Source organism: Typopeltis vanoorti, chromosome 23 (genome assembly GCF_054136105.1).
Source record: "Typopeltis vanoorti isolate ZY-2024b chromosome 23, IOZ_Tvanoo_1.0, whole genome shotgun sequence".
In the NCBI taxonomy this organism is placed as follows: domain Eukaryota; kingdom Metazoa; phylum Arthropoda; class Arachnida; order Uropygi; family Thelyphonidae; genus Typopeltis; species Typopeltis vanoorti.
The window spans coordinates 47252828-47274041 of record NC_143571.1 but is presented as its reverse complement, the minus strand read 5'-3'; the positions used below and the strand labels follow the sequence as shown (position 1 = coordinate 47274041).

At 35.1% G+C, this 21214-nt stretch overlaps 1 protein-coding gene across 1 annotated transcript in view; it reads right to left on the bottom strand.

The window, feature by feature from the left end:
* The window catches only part of LOC150093819 (histone-lysine N-methyltransferase 2C-like), a 1065326-nt gene that overhangs the window by 18453 nt on the left and 1025659 nt on the right, over positions 1-21214 (bottom strand). Inside the window, exons 72-74 of the mRNA XM_090412524.1 lie at positions 16743-16873; positions 14791-14965; positions 9987-10103 (exon numbers count right to left, since the gene is read on the bottom strand). Of these exons, the coding sequence (XP_090268650.1) occupies positions 9987-10103; positions 14791-14965; positions 16743-16873 (423 nt within the window). The remainder of the gene's footprint in view (positions 1-9986; positions 10104-14790; positions 14966-16742; positions 16874-21214) is intronic.

Here is a 21214-nt window from a genome sequence, read left to right as displayed (position 1 = left end):
ATCCGCACTATGAATTGTTGGAACATCCACTCTGTTCCCCAGATTTGGCTCCTTCTGACTTCTCTTCCCAAAACTAAAACTTTTCCTCGCTGGTCAGCATTTTTCTTTGAATCAAGAGGTGAGTACAGCAGTAGAGGGGTATTTTGAAAATCTTACTGAAGAACCACTACAGGGATGGGATAATGGCATGCTGGAGCATCACTGGAATAAATGTATTAGTCTTAAGGAAGATTATATTGAAAAGTAAAAATAATTTTGAAATTATAAATTTGTTTTTTCATTATTAGGCCGAAAACTTTTCAGACCACCCTCGTACATCAATACTTGAAGTAGAAAAAGCTATCAAAAACCTGAATGCTTAAAGTCAACTGGAATGGATGATATTTGACCAGAAATACTCAAATATGGAGATATAAAAGTTTTATGCTGCAAAGGAACTAGAGATCAGATAGCAAACATGAGAAGGATTTATGGAAAGAACAAGAGAATTTCAGAAGGAAGTATTTATCTATTTTATTGATTATAAGAAAGCTTTTGAATGCATGGATTAAAAAAACAACAACTATGGATTGTAATGAGATCAATGGGAATACTTGAGCATCTAATTCTCTTGATAAGAGAGCTGTGTGACAAACAAGAAGCGTCAGTAAAAGCAGTCTTTGGAGAAACAGTGATTGAGTGGGAAAAGGTGTGCAGCAGGGTTGCATACTGTCTCCCTATCCTTTTAACATTTATAGTGAATATATTATGAGAATGGCTAACTCAGACAAAGACCCAGCTGGAATTAAGATTGATGGCAGAAAAATAAATAAATTAAGATATGCAGATGACACTCATAGCAGAAAGTAAGGAGATCTGGAGCAGTTGATTCTATTGGTTAAGAGGGAAAGTAACAAAGCTGGGCTTAATTTAAACATCAGCAAAACAAAAGTGATGGCTTCTGGCAATTTAAATGAATTTATAATAGAGATCATTGAAAGTTATGATTTACTGGAGTGCAGAATCAGAAATTATGGTAAATGAAAAATCTCCACATTAATCTAGTAACAACCCTTCACCAACTTATATGTCTCAATCATATCTCCTCTCCTCCTCCTATTCATAAGTCTCTGTGACATTGACTTAGTAAACCTTCCATAGACATATTCTAATACATCTCATTGAAAACCAGGTAACCAAATCTGTGAATAGTGTAGCTTGATCAAGGCCTTATACAAGGGAACTATAACCTCTTTGCTTCTACATCTCAATGTCCTCCTCCTCCTCATTATTACCATCTTCCTTTAGGATGTTCTTACAATTTTAGCAATGTGACCCCTTTAATTTTCCATATAGTTGAATTTAAACATCCTGATAGTTTATTAGCAATATAAACTTTGCAGAGGAGACAACATGCATTAATAAGGGAACTGAATTTTTGGATTTCCTGAGAGCCAACTGTCTTAGGCAGCATGTGGTGGAGGGAACATGAAGATCAAGAGTTTTAGATTTGGGCATAGCATAAGAGGATCTGATTGTGACTGAGATGTCATACCCCCCCCCCACACACACACATTGATGAGAGTGACCATGCATGTAGTCCTTACTTGGAGGATGAATAGGCATATGGAGGTAAAAACAGAAAGAATTTATGTGGAATTATAAGACAGGCAACTACCATAGACTTAGAAACTAGCTTGCAGCAGCGCAATGGTTGAAAGAATTTGAAGGAAGAAGGGTCATTGGGCATAGAAGATACTTAAAAAAAAATTGTTGACAGCAACAGCAGATTGTATACTTCGAGCAAAGAAAATAAAACAATTTGGAGTCATATGGATCACAAGAGAAATTAAAAGTGAATTGAAGAAGAAAAAGAGATTATGAAAGGTATATAAAGAGAAAGGTGGAGAACAGTTGCATGAAGAATATAGGATTGAGGTGAGGAAAGGGACTAGTATTATAAGAGAGAAAAATTAGAATATAAGTGGAGATTGGAAATCCAAGGAAAATCCCAAGGAGTTTTTTTCGCTATGTGGCAAGCAGTTGGAAAAATGGTAGTGGACAAATTACTTGTTGGATGGAGAAGGGAATCAGGTGACTAAAGCAGATGACACACACTATCTACCAATAATCGTCTAGACCAGGGTTTCTCAAACTGTGTTCTGTGAGAAGTTCTGAAATTTGTCTTTTTAGTTTTCTAAGCATTTTTTATGAATAAATATTTTATAGTAAAAATATTCTGAGGAGAATAATATTCGTGAATATGTCGAAAAGCTCAGACCCAGAACACCTAATAACATCTGTGTATTGTTAATTTTCACACATCAAAACCTTTCAACATTTGGGAGAGGGAATGCTGCTGCTTATGATGGGTCATAAAAATTGCCTGCAAGCCCATTACAACAATTGGAGTCATATCTTCTGTTCTCAAAACTGAAGGAAATGACATCTGTGTAGCAAATGTCAGTGACCAAGCAGCACATTTTTAAACATGGAAGCATTCATGAATTATCGTTAATTTTCACACATTGAAATCTTTCAACAATCGGGAAAGAGAATACCACCGTTTATGACCGATCATAAAAATTGCCTGCAAGCTAATTACAACAATGGGCAGCGTATCCTCTGTTCTCAAAACTGAACGAAATAACATCTGTGTTGCAAATATCAGTGACCAATCAGCAAGGAAGTATAAAGAAAATTTTTCCACTGAAATTGAAATCAAGGTAGTCTGTATTCGGTTCTCAAATCTATTACTACTGAATAATTTCTTTGCAAGTTCGTATTGCAGTGTGTAAGTGCTTGTTCTGAAACTGGAGAGCCGTGATATTTTTAAAAGTAATAGGAATACAGAGTTAAAATCTGATATGAATAAGAGACAAGGCATTTTGTTTAATTTTGGTATTAAGAAATCCCTTATTGAAGGTGTTTGTGACGGAACAGATAGTGAGTCATCCACCTGAGGCCTACAAAGATCTCCAGGATGTACAAAAGGAAGGGAAAACTTGATAACTTAAGATATGCGGATGATGTAGTAGTGATGGCAGAAAGTGAAAATGGGTTACAACAAATTATTCAAAGAATTGAAAACTCTTGTAAAGCGTATGGACTAAGAATTAACACAAAAAAGACCAAGATAATGATAATGGGTAGAAAAATAGGAGATAATGTAAAAATAAGATGTAGAGGAAAGATTTTAGAAGAAGTGGAAAGATTTCAATATTTAGGTAGCTGGATCTCAGAGAAAGGAACTTCAGAGTTGGACATTAGAAATAGAATAGGTAAAGCTAAATCGGCATTTATGGAAATGAAGAGAATTTTAATAAACAAGAACACTAAAATAGGTGTTAGAATTAGAATAGTTAAAGCAACAGTGTGGAGTGTCCATGACTCACTTGCAAGTTATGGAAGTGAGTCATGGACACTAAGAAAGAGAGATATGGAAAGAATCAATGCATTGGAAATGTGGTATTATAGAAAGATGGAAAAGATTAGCTATACAGAAAGAATATCATATCAAGAAGTTTTAAGACGAGTTTGGGATGAAAAGAACACTGTTAAGGAATATTATGTAAAGAAAGACTAGATTTGCAGGACATCTTCTGAGAGGTTCTTCGGGACACCTGACAAGAACTATATTACAAGGGAAAGTTGAGGGGAAGAGAAGACGTGGAAGACCAACTAGAGAGTGGTTTAATGACATCGTGGAATGGACTGGTTTAAGAATGATGGAAGCGACAGACAGAGAGAAATAGAGAAGAGCTGCTCATCTGCTGCAACCCTCTTGCTAGAGGATGCTACCGGACGACGAGACGATGAAATATATTTCGTGATCAGAATGGGATATGTAAATGAAAATCAGCACAAATTAATTTAATGATGTTTGCCTGAATAAACTACGACATGCTACAACATTTCATTAGTCCAGTGATTGATAACTAATTTAAATGTAATTTATATTTGTCAACATGCAACACCGTATACATAAGTGTACTAATACTCTTTATGATTATGTCATAATTAATTATTAATAACTATGTTAATGTATGAACTTTAATAAAAAAATTTGGAAAGGTATTTACGAGTAAATTTGTTGGGACTGGGCCCTTGGGAAAAAAAAAAAAAATCAGCTAACGCCTTTTTATTCCCGTATATAGGGAGTAGGCGAGGTGACTTTTAAAAAATGAATTCTTCTTACTCTTTTAACTAATTTTATAATTAATATCTGATTCATTTCTAACTGTTTAATTTTTGTTACTGAACATTTTATCAAATCATTCTTATTACAATTGCTTTTACATTATTTGATATGGTTTAGTACTTTTCTTACAAGTATTGTTACAATTCATATTTACTTTTGTGTGTTGCAGTCTTTTTTTACTATTTTGCATTATTCATTTACTTTTATATTATTCGACATTTCTTATTTATAATCTTATTGTTTTTCGTACTAAAGTTACCTTTAAAACAAAATTCTATTTGTTTTCATTATAGCTCTGACAAATATTGGAATTTGAATATTATTGAAAAAATACCCATGGATTCTTGTTTAAAGACGGGAACTTTAACACGAGGAGGAGCAAGTACTTCTGCTGACACATTTACTCGTATGATTGAAGAAGATATGGAATTGCAAACTGTGGTTTCTTCAAAAGCTAATATTAAAGAACAAGAGTCATCTAAGAACAGACCAAAACAGAAGTACCATGAAAGTTATTTAAATTATGGATTTACGTGTATTGGCAATACACATGCTCCTGATGTTTTATGTAATAAAATACTAGTAAACAGTTCTTTGGCTCCAGCTAAATTTCGTAGGTACTTCGAGACAAAACACACTGATTACAAAAAGATATAAATTTTTTTAAGAGACGACGTGACTTGCTAGAAAAATCTAAACTTCAAATGGCTACAATTGCTACAATTGAAAAGGCAACAGAAGCATCTTTTCATGTGAGTTACCGCATTGCACTTTATGGTGAAGCTCATACAATTGGTGAGATGCTCATTAAGCCTTGTGTGAAAGACATTGTATCATGCATGTTAAACGAGCAGGTTGCTAAAAAAATAGATGCAGTACAACTATCAAATGATACTGTTTCACGCCACATCAAAGATCTTTATGCTGATAGAAAAAGAGCTAATTCATCGACTTAGACTGCAGTGAATATTCATTGCAAATGGACGAATCTACAGATGTCGCAGGACTCGCTGTATTACTAGTGTTTGTTCGTTACATATTTGTTAAAAGTATTGAAGAAGATTTACTCATGTGCGAATATCTACAAGAAAAAAACTACTAGAGAAGATATATTCAACTGTATTAATAATTATATTACAAAACAGGAAATCGGTTGGGAGAAGCGTATTGATTTTTGTACAGATGGTGGTCAAGCAATGGTAGGAAAGATGAAGGAAGTTGTAACACGTATCCTGCAAGTAGCTACAAGAGCCACCAAAAGTCATCGTGTTTTGCATAGACAAGCACCAGTAACAAAAAGAATTTGTATATATTTAAAAACTATTTTGGATAAAGCTGAAAAAATGATCAACTATGCAAAATCTCGATCACTTCAATCCAGATTATTTAAAATTTTGTGCAATGAAATGGGTAGTGCACATAATGCACTTTTATTACATACTGAAGTGAGATGGCTATCCAGAGGTAAAGCATTATTGAGGCTTTTTGAACTTTGTAGTGAGTTAATGGTCTTCTTGATGTCACATAATTTAGGACAAAATGTTATTGAATTATTAAGAAATTCTTCATGGTTGATGAGTCTTGCATATCTGGCAGATATTTTTCCAAAGTGCAATGAAATTAACTTATTACAAGGAAAGAATATTACACTTTTTAATACAAGAGATAAAATTGCATCTTTTGATAGGAAGCCGCAATTCTGGATTTCTACAGTTGAACAGAATAATTTTGATTGTTTTCCCACCTTGCATGAATTTTTGACTGAAATAAAATCTAAAGTAAATGAAGAAGTATCTAATGTAATTTTAGAACACTTGCATGACTTGCAATCAACCTTTTTGCAATATTTTACAAAATCCAGTGAGGGCAATTCCTGGGTTCTGAATCCATTTACAGTGACAGCTAAGCCAGCAGGCTTCAGCGCAAGTGACTATGAAAATCTAATTGACTTAATTAGTGACTCTGATTTAAAACAAAAATACAAGGAACTGCCAATAAATGATTTCTGGACAAGCGTGTCAAAACTAGCTATTTTTATTTTACTTCCTTTTACAATGACATATTTATGCGAGGCAGGATTTTCATATTATGCTGCAACCAATTCGAAGTCCAGGAACAGATTTGATGCTACACTAAATATGAGAATTCAACTTTGTAATATTGTGCCTGATATCAAAAGAATTTGTAATTCAAAGACCCAAAAACATCGGAGTCATTAAGAACTTAATTTGCAATATACATTTTACTATTTTTATGTGTTTTGTTTTTACTAATTAACATTTGACAATAAATGATTGTTTTTTCTTAACGCTTAGATTTACTCATTTATATTTATATTTACCTAACCTACAAAACAAGCATACAGGAGAAAAAGTCTGCATTCACTCGTAAGTACTTATAATAATAATATAAATTTTGGGTGATCAGAATGGGATATGTCAATGAAAATCAGCACAAATTAATTTAATGATGGTTTAATCGATGTTTAAGTAATTATAAATTAATTATCAATTATTAATTAACAATAAAACAAGCTAAATTAGTAATTAATTATTAATTAATCAATTTAGTTTAATACATTACAATATAAACAAGGTGTTCTGTGAACATTTCAGGATTTGCGAAGTGTTCCGTTGTAGAAAAAGTTTGAGAAACGCTGGTCTAGACACTTTAGCAATTTACAACTGATACCAGCAGGCAAACCCTAATATGGGAGGCTTTCCACTAATGTGCGGCAGACATCAGGTGGAATTTGTTTTCATTCCTCCATCAAAGCAGAACCAAGTTCAATGACAGATTGAGGATGTGCTGCTCTGGACATCAATTGCTGTTCCAATTCATCCCACAGGTGTTTGATGGAGTTCAGATAATGATTCTGCACAGGCTAGGGTAGTTGTTTAACACTCATCTCTTCATACCATTCAATAACAGCTGCAGTTTTGTGGTAGGAGGCACTGTCTTCTTGATAGTAACACAGGTCTGTTCCATAATACATTTAGTTTAATCCTTTATCCAAGTGTAAGCAAACAAAGTTTGTGCCTGAAGTATCTTCAGGACGGAGGCAATTTGTGGTAAAGGTGGACCAAGCTCTCATCATTACTTGTCTTAGTATCTCCCACAATGCAAAGCACTACATGTATATGCATAATACATGTCTGCAAGGAGATGTGCTTTGCATTATGGGAGATACTAAGACAAGTAGTGATGAGAGCTTGGTCCACCTTTACCACGAGTTGCCTCAGTCGTGAAGATACTTCAGGCGCAAACTTTGTTTGCTTACACTTGGATAAAGGATTAAATTAAATTTATTATAGTCTAACCAAGTGGAAAGAAAAAAAACTTCCAATAGGTCTGTTCCAAAAAACTCCACAATGTAAGCAGCACCTGATTATCCAGAATATCAAGGTACTGAACTGCCTTCATGGAACCATAGACAACGACCAGTAGTCCCACACCATTACTCCTCCACCACCAAACTTTACTGTGGGTACAAAACACTGTGATAACAAGCATTCACCAGGCTGCCTCCACACCCCGATATCAGACTGGAAACAAGTGAACCTTGAAACAGGTGAACTTTTCCTGCACCTGACTAGTGCAGGAAAACACCCATGGTGGCTGCCGAAAGTGACTGACAGGGACAGGAGGGTGTTAAAAACAGGTGGCACACAAAAACCAGCTACAATCAGCACAGACCATCCATGATGAATTCCAGAATGCCAGTAACACCATGGTGAGCACTAATACTATACAAAGAGAACTCAATTTAATGGGTTTCCATGGAAGAGCAGCGGCACACAAGCCGAACAAGGTGGCTTGTCTGGCCTGGTGCAAAGACCGTGTGAACTGGACAATCAACCAATGGAAAACAGTAGTTTTAGTGTAGTTTAGTGTTGACTTTCCATGATGAGTCTTGTGACTCCATGGAAGTCAGGAAAATAATAACAATATAAGTTTCATTGTTCAATTCCCCATTTTGAAATGTGCTCATTATAGAGTACTTGAAATTGCTTTATCCTTTATACCATACTGATACATGTTTACAATTTCATTTTATTTCAAGTAAACTGGTTTCCTTGAAATAAAATATTAAGGAACAAACAGAAAATCACGATAACGCAAAAACTGTATGATGAATCTTTATGCAATCTGGTGAAAAGTAGTATGATATGAGATGTGAAAGAAAACTCCCACAAAAATTGTAAATACAATAGTTTAATTCAGTAATAAATGGGTATATGAAGACAATAAAAACAAGAGGTCAAAATGAGATTGTCTCAATAAGGAATGTGGTCATCATTCAAAGCAATATAATGCTAACAATGATGTTTCATACTATTCATAATGGTGTCTAGGAGTTCAATAGATAATAACAACCATTGCTCCTATAAAGCTCTCCCAAGTCTCTGAAGGTTTTGGGGAGGTGGGGTTTGAGAGCAGCAAATCTACCTAGAGCAACTGAGACATGCTCAATAGGATTAAAGTCATGAGATCAGGTAGGCCAGTCCATACATATGAGAGTCTCTTCTTGAAGATACTGGTCCATGAGCTTCACTCAATGAGGACAAGCATTACGTCTTGGAATCCTGGAATCCTCTGTTCATCCACATATGGATGAACAGAGGATTCCAGGACCTCATCTCTGTTCACAGTTCTGCTAAGAAGCACATATACGTTGGTGTATACACCTAACAAGATGCCTCTCCAAACCATCACATTACCTCCACCATGAGTGTCCCTTTCACAGTATCAGAGAGAGTGAAATCTGAAAAGAACCAGGTATCGCTTTGCACAACAAATTGGGGCTCGTTGTCTGTAAACAATGCTGATTCCCGTCAGCCTTAGGTCCAGTTGACATGAAGCCTGGCACATTTTAAATGTTCTCTTCTGTGTGTGCGTGTGCAGGGGGTAGATAGGGACACACAGATCTGGTGGTTTGTGTGCCCCTATCTACTTACACAGTGGAAGCAGATACCAATGTTCCTGTAGCCAATCAGATAGTAGCTGATATGAGGTAGCATTCCTACTTCAGAAAATAAAGAAATGGAGACATTGGTCACCTACTGGGTTATATCTCTGAGATACTGTTTATGACTGTTGGAATTGTTTCCACTGTCTGTGAACCAAAGAATGACACATACACACACACATGCAACATCTGGCAACCTCAGCCTGACTTTGGCCTTCCTCTAGTCTTATGATAGCTTGCACCTGAATTCATCACTTAAACAATGTCTTGCAGCCATATCCAAGAATTTTACTATCATGAAATGTTCTGCACCCCAGACACGAAATATGGAAAACCACTCCAAAACACCCACTTTTATGTTGTGGCTCATTTGAATATACTACTGAGTGCCACTCATTTGTATGTAAAAACCAGATTCAGTATCACTTTTTACATAATATACCTGACTTTCATATGTCCCCCCCCCCCCAAGCTATTGCAATATTTTTCTATGTTTCTTAATCCATGGAAACCAGTTTATATTCTTGAATGTCCATATTTATAAGTTTATCTATTCTTTCGACAGATATTTTGAGCAACACAGACCAAAATTTCATATAAATCTCATCATACCAGTTTTAAATATACAATGCAATCTCTCAATTATCCAACCTTCAAATAACTATGCCTTCAGTTAACCAATTCTTGAGGACTTGTTAGCAAGTTAACTGACTTCTGGAACAGAACTATGCAACCATACATGCCATTAACCAACTAAGAGATCAATATCTTAACACAATCAGATAACTGACAGGTTACTGCATTTCAGTTTCTGAGTTATTAAAAAAAATTACTCACCTGAGCTTCATAAATGGCTTCATTTCTTTCAGCTATTTCATTTCGGATAAGCTGACCGATATATTCTATTACCATTGTATGTTTTTCAATATCTCTGGCAGCATACAATCCAAGTCCCTAATATTAATAATAATAAAGAACTATATATCTTTTGGTTTTACAACTGTCTCTAACACAAGATATGAAAAAAATCAAGCATTATAATTCAGTTACAAATTAAATATGGTATATCTGGATAAGAATCAAAGTACTAGATAACTAATAGGCCACCTCGGCATATAAGGTTAATTGGCTGGTTGATTAGAAGTTTACTGGCACAGGGATGGCAAATGTCATACTGCACCAAAACAAAGGTTACAGCCATACTCAAGGTAATAATAGCCAGTAATAAGCAGATAAAGCAATAACTAGCATGTTATATGCACAAACAGCAAATTTTAAGAAAGGTAGTTAAGCAAAAAACAGTATCTACATATAAATAGAATTAATAATCAAATGTTTTTGTATATTCTGCGTGATAAGCTAAGTGGCTATGCACTTTGCAACCATACGCCTGGGGAAAGAGTGTCCAAGGTTCAATTCCCATCACTGACGTGAGGAGCTGAAGGATCTTCCTCAACCATAGCCAAGTTAGACAGTAGGGTTTTCCCCCAGTTTATCCTGGGGTTTTTCATCCCACAAAACAGGCAAACTGGCCTTAAGAACTCGGCACTACGGACATAGGATACACGGTGGCGTGGGGCTGACCATCTTATTCTGTGAGCGGTTTGAGATCTGCTAATTAATAAACCCTCGACACCACAAGGTAAAAGAGGGTAAAAAGGAAGATGAGATGTTTTTGTATAAAGCAACTCGTTTTAAAAACTTTATATAATTTATATGAGTGACAGAATGTAATAAATGATGAGATGCTTTTTGTGTGGTTTTCATTTAGGTGGGTCACTAGCCCTCAGAAATAATAATGTGTAAAATGACTGTTAACTGTGTGAAGCCCACCTCTCTTTCGTTTCTGTTAACTTGACTCCAATTATCAATTTCAGATGTAAATTTGTGCAATTTATCTGTCAGATCTTTCTGCATTATGACTGCCATTGGGTTATTGGCTTTGATCTTATAAACTGTCTGTAGTCTAACTGACAAACAGTACCTGAAAAATGCATGAGCTGAGCCGAGCTGAGCTGCAGTATCATTTCCCTTAATTCCAATGTGGCTGCTAATCCAGCACAGTTCATCATCATCATCAAATTCCTGCCATGTACCCTCAAGGGGTGTACAGGATATGATAGTACTACATGAAAAATTTACATCATTACTAACTTCCTATCTACAATTTTCCTCTGAATCAGTCTGTTACTTGTCAAGACTCCAACATTATCAGATCTTATATTTCTATCGTCTAAGGCACTTTGTACCGTATCAATCCACCTATATCTTGGTCTTCCTCTGGGTCGTTTTCCTGCCAACCTGGCAGAGAACACTTGTTTTGCTAATCTTTCCTCTCCCATTCTATTTAAGTGACCATACCACCTGAGATTAGCTCTGCTAACGCATTCCTGGATGCTGACAATGTCAAGTTCTTTCCTAATATCCTCATTTTTAATATGATACTGCCATTGATGCCATCTGTTCATGCCTCTAATCTTTCTCAGGACTCTCATATCTGCGGTCTCTAGTCTTTGGTCAAGTGTTTTACTTCCGACCCAGCTCTCAGATCCATAAGTTAAAACTGGTTTGAACACTGTCTTGTATACAACTAATTTAGTGTTCTGACTAATTTCTCTCTTATTCCATATGAATTTATTCAATTGACTTCCTACCATGTCAGCTTTGTTGATACTGTTGTCTATTTCCATATTTAATTTACCATCTTCACTAAAAATCGTGCCTAAGTAGCTGAAATGTTTTACTTATTCCACAGGTTCTCAATTCACAATGCAGTTGACATTTTCAATGCTTCTAGCTATTTTCATTGTCTTTGTCTTGTTATTACTGACCTTCATGCTATATCTATTACAACAGTTATTCAATTTAGTGAGGGACTCTTGCAGACTTGTAGCGGATTTATTTAGAAATATAACATCATCTACATAAAGCAAAGAGCTGATATTAAAATATCCAATTTTGATATCATGCTTAATACCACTTTCCTTCATAATGTGATCCATATAGATAATAAATAACAGAGGGATAATATACATCCTTGTCTGACACCAGATTTAACATCAAACCATCTTCATTTTGAATAGCTTCTCTCTTGGCACCTTGTCATATGCCTTTTCCAAATTGACAAAACTTAAATACAGATCTTTGTTATATTCCCATGATTTCTCAACTATTTGTCATAAAGTGAAGATCTGATCCTGACAGCCTCTATTTGGCCTGAATCCAGCTTGTTCTTCCCCAAACTTTTCTTCTACAATTCTTCTCAACCATTTCTCAAGTATGCTTGCATAAATCTTACCAGGAAATTCAGTAGGGAAATACGTCTGTAATTTTCACATTTAGTTTTATTTTCCTTTTTATATATGGGTGCTATGAGAGCTCTACTCCAATCATCAGGAATTTGTCCCTCTGTCCAGGCCTTTTGAACTATGCAGTGAAGCCAATGTAAGACTTTTATACCTCCATTTCTGGTCGAATATCATCTACTCCTGCTGCCTTTCCACATTTCAAGCCTTTGATCGCTTTTTCTACTTCAGTATGGATACAGTCAGGATATGTATTCCTGACTGTATGCCTGTTCAGTGTTTTTTACCACTGTTCTATCACTGATTGTTTCATTTAGCAATTTTTCAAAGCAATTACTCCATACTTCAAGGAAATATTTTTCTCCAGTTTTCATGTCACCTTTATTATCTCTAATTCCTTTTACAGTACTCTCTCCTCCATTTCTGAGCTTTTTCAACAACCTCCAGAATATCTTGCCACCTTCTTGATATTTATTTTCTATGTTCTTACTCAAGTCTTCCCATGACTTTTGTTTAGCTAGTTTTACACAGTGTTTAGCTTTCTTACATTTGTCTCTGTATTCTCTAAGAGCAAAAGCTGACTTATTCACCAGGAACTTTCGATATGCTTTCTTCTTTTCCTTCACTGCCTCTTTAACTTCCTGTGTCTACCAGGGAGTTCTGATTTTTCTATCCTTGCAGACTACCTCACCACATGCCTCTCTGGCAGAATCAATCAGGGTTTTCTTCATGGCTTGCCACCGAATCTCCAAAGTTTGGTTCCTGTTCTCAAACTCTTTTATTTTTTCTTCAATAACCTTTGTGTATTTTAGTCCAGCACAATTGAATATCAAAATTAACAGCTGAAGAACCTCACAAAGTTGGATTACACATAGGATATGAGATGGCTTGTAAAGAACTCAATGAGTCTGCATAAATTATACACTTTTGGTAATTTATTTCTTTTATATGTACAACTGCAAGCTGAATTGCATGCATCTCTGCTGTTTAATGTTACAATCAAATGGTATCTGACTGGATATGAAAAAGTCCGTAAATACAATAGCACAACTAACAGAAGAACCATCAGTATAGATGGGAAAGAAATCAGTGTTCTGATCTGCATATATTAAATCACTGCATGTAGGTGGGCGTAAAGTGTCAGACTTCCTTAGTAAGCATGGTGAAAAGTTGCATGATGGAGCGCAAACCAACCATGGAGGAATGCTGTTATGTTTGGTGCAGTAATGTTGTTAAGATTAATAAACCAACGGCTTGCATAATCTCTTTCATACATGACAAAAGGATGTATGACAATCTGGTGTGTGTGTGTGTGTGTGATGTTGAGCCTCCCAAAGCTGAGAAAACTAGTTCATGTAGGATGCTTCAAGAGACTTTATTTTTAGGGCATAGTTAAGAAACAGCTGTTTCTGCCTGATTGACAGAGCAGGTTCATTCATCTCAACATAAATACTTTGAATGGGCAATGTCTGAAAAGAATTCCCCAGAATGAAATACATAATCCCTGATAATGGATAGTATTGAATCCTAGCAGGTTAATCTACCTTACAGAACCGTAGGCTGGGAACCCATAATTCACCTTTGAACATACAAGTGCATGATAAAAGTGAAGCATTGATGATCCTTAATCAGTTCAGTAGAGGAGAGAGTGCAAGGAGACTCAATGCCCACTTCAGTTTCCCCTAAGTCAACAAATGTGAGCTTTCTGTCAAAGATCAGTCCCAAGCACTTGGTTTCTGCTGATAATGGAATAATACTTTGTCCAATTCTTAAATCAGGATCTGAGTGAAGATTTTTTTTTTTTTTTTTTGTAGAAGTATACACAGACACTTTTTTCTGATGAAAGCCTGAATCCATTACGAAGAGCCCATGAAGCAACATGATCATTTAGTAGTTGAATTTGTCTTTCATTTACCCTGATGTTATAAGAGTGACCGTAAATAGTGAAATCATTAATATATAGAGCATTGTCCTAAGTGGAAGGAGAATGCCCAGTTACTGAATTAGATTTGACAGAAAAGAGTGTCGCACTTAAGAGAGACTTGGGGACCATCCTCTTCTTGATGATGATGCAGACAAGATCATGTATTTTCCACTCAAACTTGGAAGATTCAGCTAGACAGAAAGTTTTAATAAATGCAGAAACAAATAGTGAAATCATCAAGTTACTTTTTTTTTTCAATATATATGTCCATTTGAAAAAATATTTTCTTAAAAAACAAACATCAAATCTTTAATTTCTCAATTATAATTAAAAAATACATGCGAAATGGATCCAAATTTATTTTAAATGATTCGTTTTTTATTAAAAAAATACTTTTAACTCCACAGCTCACCTGTATACGTGATCGAGCCAAATATACATTATTTCTCCATTCTGTTTTCATCTTGCGGTATTGTGATGACTTAGAATGGACAAATTGCTTGATATACGGAGAGCTGACTTCTACTCCACCTAAGGATGACTGAAGAGAAGAGCGTGATGTGTTGCTAGTGTGAAGCGTATGTGGCCTACAAAGATGAGTCAAGGGAGAACAAATGTAAAAACTGACTGACGAAAAGCAGTAAGAATAGCTAGCTCATTGTTTATCAATCCCTGCATACATAAAGAAATGTACAGGTATCCCTTGCTTAACACGGGATTTTGATTAACACAGCGAAATTAATTGTGGCAATCCTTTGATATGCACGGTAAGAGTTTTGATTAACGCGCCTTTAACTCTGCGGAGCTCGCAGTTGATCTGACAGATACATGCAAAATGTTTAATATAAATATTCTTACACAATTCAGTGTATAGCTTGGATGTCATGAGCAGCTGTGCATTCATATGTTATGAGTGATATTCCACACAGTTTTTTGCTATCATTTAACACGTTACGTAAAGGTTTGTGATATTTGACAGTAAATTGTATCTGAGATATACTGCGACCTCCGATGTCAATATAGTATGGTTTAGTTTTTTTTTTTTTAATTATTTGTTCAATAATTTCTAGATTGTAACTGAAAATAAATAAACCACCAGTGTATTACTGAAATAGAGAGCCAAAGTCTTATTTATCATTCATGTCATCTAGGAAATGTGCTTTACATTATGGAAAATACTAATGAAAGTGATCTGGAGCTCACTCCACCTTTACTATGATTTGCCCATAAGGTTGCTTATGCTTGCATCCGCCGAAACTTTTAGTTTTTATATATTCGGCACGAAACTCTTCTAGTTTATAGATTCAGCTATGAAATAATGTTGAATTCAATATCCACTTAATTTGTACCATCATGTATTATATTTGCAGTGTTTTTTCTTTATGTTTTATTGCTTGTTTGCCGAGGTCTGGAGAGTCATTTTGCTTGTTATCGTAGAATTTATGCCGATAAGAAAAAAACTAAAACTGTTCAAACGACTCTTGATAACTTCTTTTGATAAAAAAAATTGCAGTAAATAATGTAGGTACAAGCATTTATTAAACATTTACTTTCCATTCATTTTTTATCTTTCCTAAAAGAGTACCATATAAAACGAATTATTAATATAGTAATCGATCATGGATGAATTGTAATTTTTACCATTGATTATTAGATTTGATTAACGAGATTTTGATATATGTGGTAACATCGAGGGATACCTGTATATTCATTTTTCTTCAAGAGCTCCCCCACTAGCTCTGTTCATTCATAGTCCTATAACATTATCAAAATTATCAGGAATCTATCTTTTTAAAATACACTCCTTTATAAAAATGAAGATCATAATATTGTGCAACAAAGAAAACACAAATCAATTATTAATAGTGTTCTGCAATAATATACTAACCAATATGTAATTTGTTGCAAATCTTTTATTTCTATTTTGTTTAACTGAACTATAACATCTTAGAGTGGCTCTGTTTAAACATTCTTCAGTATCAATAATGCTAAATTCTTTTTTTTTTTTTGTTATCAATATTTTTAATAATATAATTTTCTCACTGATATCTGTTCACCCTAATTTTCCTCAGAAAACTTTCATATCTATGGATCCATAGAAAAAAAACAATGCATTAAAGATTGATTAACTCTGATCCATTATGTCAAAACATATCTGAATATAACATACTAGTTATTAAAAATAACTTTTAAACAAAAATTATTCTAAGAACTTGCACAAGTATACACAAGTTGGTACAAATTTAATACATATCACTGGTGTGCCTGTTTTTCTGCTTTTGAAAACACTTCTCAAACAAAAAGAGCTTGTCCACTGACATATTAAGGTTTATGCAATGCATATAATAATTGACACTTAAATACCTTTTAAAGTGTGTTCTCAGCTTTGGTTCAGTTCTAGCACATCCTGTTGGATTTATTGCCAATGGTAAATCTAGAAGGGGAGAACGTCCATACCTGAAGTTGTAGTCATTAAGCGTGTCAACACCTGGAAGCTACAAATAATATATATATAGATAGATAGATAGATGGATAGATATTAAACAAAACTCCTTTTTTAACTTAAAACATGATTTTTAAGTGTTCTGCATTAATTTTGTAACGATGAAGTTAATTTTTAAAAAGGGATTTTTAACTGTTTGTTTACATCACAATGTGAAATTCTTAACACTTAACATTAAAGATTGATTGATTGATTTGGGGTTTTATGGCACAAACAGAAAGGACATACTGCAGAATGACACAGATTACAGCAGTACACAGGGTGTTGATAGGTAAATAAATAGTTACAATGATTATTTTAATGGCTAACTCTTTACTCAAATTTTAGGGCATTACTGAAGTGTTTGTAATAAAAGGGGCACTCCTAAATGAAAATAGGCTATATTAGGCATTAAAATAATAATTAATTTTAGAGGAGTAACATGGGAATTTTCCCAGAAATAATATCTATAATTACAATGAGATAAATTAGTAAATAAAACAAAATATATGTACAAAATCATAAGAAGATGAATGAGTAAATAAAAAGCATGTACAAAGTTTAATATCTACAATGTGATATCTACATATAAAAAAATCCATAAAAAGAAGCAAAAAATAGCTTTAGCCTCTTTAATGCGCACACCAAAAGGGTGGATGGCAGTCTCATATGATCTTGAACCATTGGTATAGACGAGCAAGAAATCAGAGTAAGCTGGTTTCTGTGCATTGAACAATTTTCTCTACATTGGAAGATCCAGTGATACCGGACCCCAACATAGAAAAAAGAGATTAGTCAACGTAGAATAATCTGGATTTTTAGGGTATAATTAAGAGACTTAGACATTAATAACCTCTATCACTTAGACATTAATATCTAAGTGATAGAGGGGGTTCATTTGATTCAAAATAAAGGCTTTGAATGGGTGATGTGCAAAAAAGCACTGGTAGCTAATTGGGTACCGTGATGATGGATTGGGTACAACTCTTGCAGAACTATAAACTTGGGACCCATAATCAAGCTTTAAACATTCAAGTGCAAAATAAATGTGGAGCAAGGAAAATTGATCAGCACTCCATTCGGTAGAGGATAGAGTGCAAAGGATGTTCGATGCTTTTTTTTTTTTTTTCCACTTATTCAAAAGATGACGAATGTGTGTAAAGCAAGTTAGCTTTCTATGAAAGATGAGTCTGAAAAACTTGGCCTCTGGACCTACATGGTTAATAGTTTGTCCTGTTCTTAAATCAGGATCAGTGTTCAGAGTGTGTATTTGCAGCTGAAGTGTATATAGATAGATTTTTTTCTGAAGATAACCCAAACCCATTACAAAGAGCCCACAATGAGATGTGATCGATTGCTTTGTTGAAGTTGTCCTTCACAACCCTCATATGGCAGGAATGACAGTAAATTGTGAAATCATTGATAAAAGGGCAATTGCCTACTGTGGGAGGAAGCTGTTCAGTAACTGAGTTCATTTTAATAGTGAAGAGGGTCAAACTTAAAACAAAGCTTTGAGGAAGCCCCTCTTCTTAATGGATATGGCTGAATAACGTCCTTCCCACTCGGACTTGGAACACATGGCTGGATAGAAAGTTTTTAATAAAAACAAGAAGGTACCCCATTCAGTCCAAAATTAAGCAGGTCTTTTAATATGCCATATCTCCAGGCTGTGTCATAGGCTTTTCCATGTTGAAGAACATGAAACTACATGTTCTTGTTTCAGGAAAGTGTCTCTTATACATGTTTCTAGATGGACCAAATGATCCACGGTTGATCGTTGTCTACAAAAGCCACATTGTGTGCTGGAAAGAAGTTTGTTGCTTTCTAAGTATACCAGAAAAGCCTTGTGTTTACCATTTTTTCCAAGACCTTACAAAGACAGCTAGTCAGAGCAATAGAATGATAATTGTTGGGCTGGGTTGGATCCTTGCCTGACTTTGGGATAGCAATGACAATTAACTTATGCCAAGAATTTGAAAACTCTTCCTGTGTAAATATTCTGTTGTAAGAGAAGGAGATCCATAGAAGATGATGAGAGGTGGTTTATCATCTCATAATGGACGTCATTAGAGCCCAATGCACCAGGCCGAGAGAGAAAAAAAGCTCTTATTTAGTTCCTCCTTAACAAATAGCTGATTGTACTGCTGAAATCCTTTAGTACAAAAACTTAGCTGCTGTTTCTCTTGTCAAAATTAAAAAATCAGGAGGATAGGAAACTGTTGCCAAGATCCTGGCAAGGGTATAAAGGACAAACTGTGCATTTTGTATCTACCTTTCATCTTCTGGATTTTAATTGCAACCAGTGCAAAACTCAGACAGTTTTGCATTGGTTGTTTGTTTAATTGATGAAGTAAATTTAATCCAGGATTGTTTTTGACTCTGATGTCTCCCATAACATGTTTTGGCCTGAGACAGGACCAAAGTTTGCCCTGAGCACATTTAAATGCTATTAAGTTTGTTGTGGTAGGTACGAAATATACCTCAAGCTCTATCTTGTTCTTTTTTTGCTGCATAGCACTCTGGGTTCTATACGGCTTTGGATAGAGTGGAAATCTGTAGGATGTCTTTGGAATCACTGCAGTTGTAGCATGAATAATACGATCTGTTACACACTTCACTGCTTCATTCATAGCTGTTTGGCTGACTGCTTTAGTATTAAATATTGAAAGATGGGTATAAGTATTCCAGTAAGCTTGGTCCATTTTCCACATGAGCATCTGTGTAGGAGCATGATTCCTGTGAAGACATAGTGCATAGCATACAAGAAAAACTGATTTTTTAAAACTATCATTTCATGCCAGAATCGATGCAGTTTGTAATGAATTGGTTTGGAATTGAATATATCATCATGAATATTTGCAGTAACATTCAGAATTTTCAGTGATAACAGTACTTATTAAGCTCTGGGAAGTTAAATGTTATGTTTACTCAGAGATATTATTATTATACAGACACCTCCATGGTGTTATTTCTATGTATATCGATATTTCATGCCTTATTATCCTTTATAAATCTTATCTAGTTCTTTAGTCTTTCGATTAGTTGTTCTGCTGTTCCTGTTCCGGCCGCTAATTTACAGTGCTTAGTCTTAGTTAGAGCCGAATTTTATCAGATAATGTTCTTTCTGACGGATCACATGTATTATTCTTGCAGAACAAAGAGAATGCCCTGGGCGAGAGCCAAATTCTTCTATTGTTGCAGTTCTGGAGTTAGCTCCTTTTTGGAATCAAGAAAAATTTATTTCTTAATACAGCTGCACTATCTTGATTCCTATGCAAACAGGATATTTCTGTCAGAGAGTTAACACACAGATAAGCACAAGGCATTAGAATCTATTATTTAATACACTCTATTTGTTCATTCCTTAATCAGCAGTTGTAACCAAACCCCCCCCCCCACACTTGCATTTACACAGGTTCTAATTTTAGCAAGCGGTACATTGGTGCGAGAAATCAGGAAAGTTTCTTAGGTATAGAAAGCAAAACATTTATTTTACACTAAGGTATTGTACACAGAGATCAAAACTTTGCTTTAGACATATAATGACTTGTTCATGAAAGAAAATCTCAAAAGTTCTCAGACATTCTATCTCATTGTAATTAAATAGTCACTTAAAATGTTTTCAACAGCTCAATTAATCTAATTCTCGTTAACTTATCACAGTTATATAAGTGAACAACCTTTCAGTTCCCCAGATTAGACTACAATATACCAAAATTCTATCATGGGCATAATTTAGTAACAATGAACTTCTAAATTTACAACATTTTGGCCATAGAGTAAAACTCTATAGTCCAGACAGTTATAAAAATGTCCTATCACATATACAGTAAGCACTTTCATTCGCTCTAGTCCTGCTCTCAGTACAAAAGACAAAAGTTTTTACGTTACCAACCACGTGGGGTTAACATCAATCTTTGCTGATTCCCTTCGGTTAGGTTCCTAGGTCTGCTATCTGTAATTTCCTCTGACTTCCTACCACTAGTGATTACGATCACAAACCACAACTGTTCCTATAACTTTAGCGACACCACTTCGATGGATAGGCACGTACGACTCTGCATAAAGCTGTGGTCTCTGCTGGCTGCGCCGCTGCTATGTTTGAAATGGAATGCTACCTGACTATGTAGCTGTCGTTTACCATCCTTCTAATCGTCGCCATGAACTGCTTCCATTGGAACCCACAGCTGAGAGAAAGAGACACCACGAAGAATAGAGGACTGAGAGAGGGCTATTTTCGCTGACAAATCCTTATATATCCCCTTGTCTGCTCTCCCAACTATGTCACGGATTGCTTACGATACTTAACTCTTTTTTGCACACTTCCCTATGCTTCTCCCCGAAATGCTCCCCA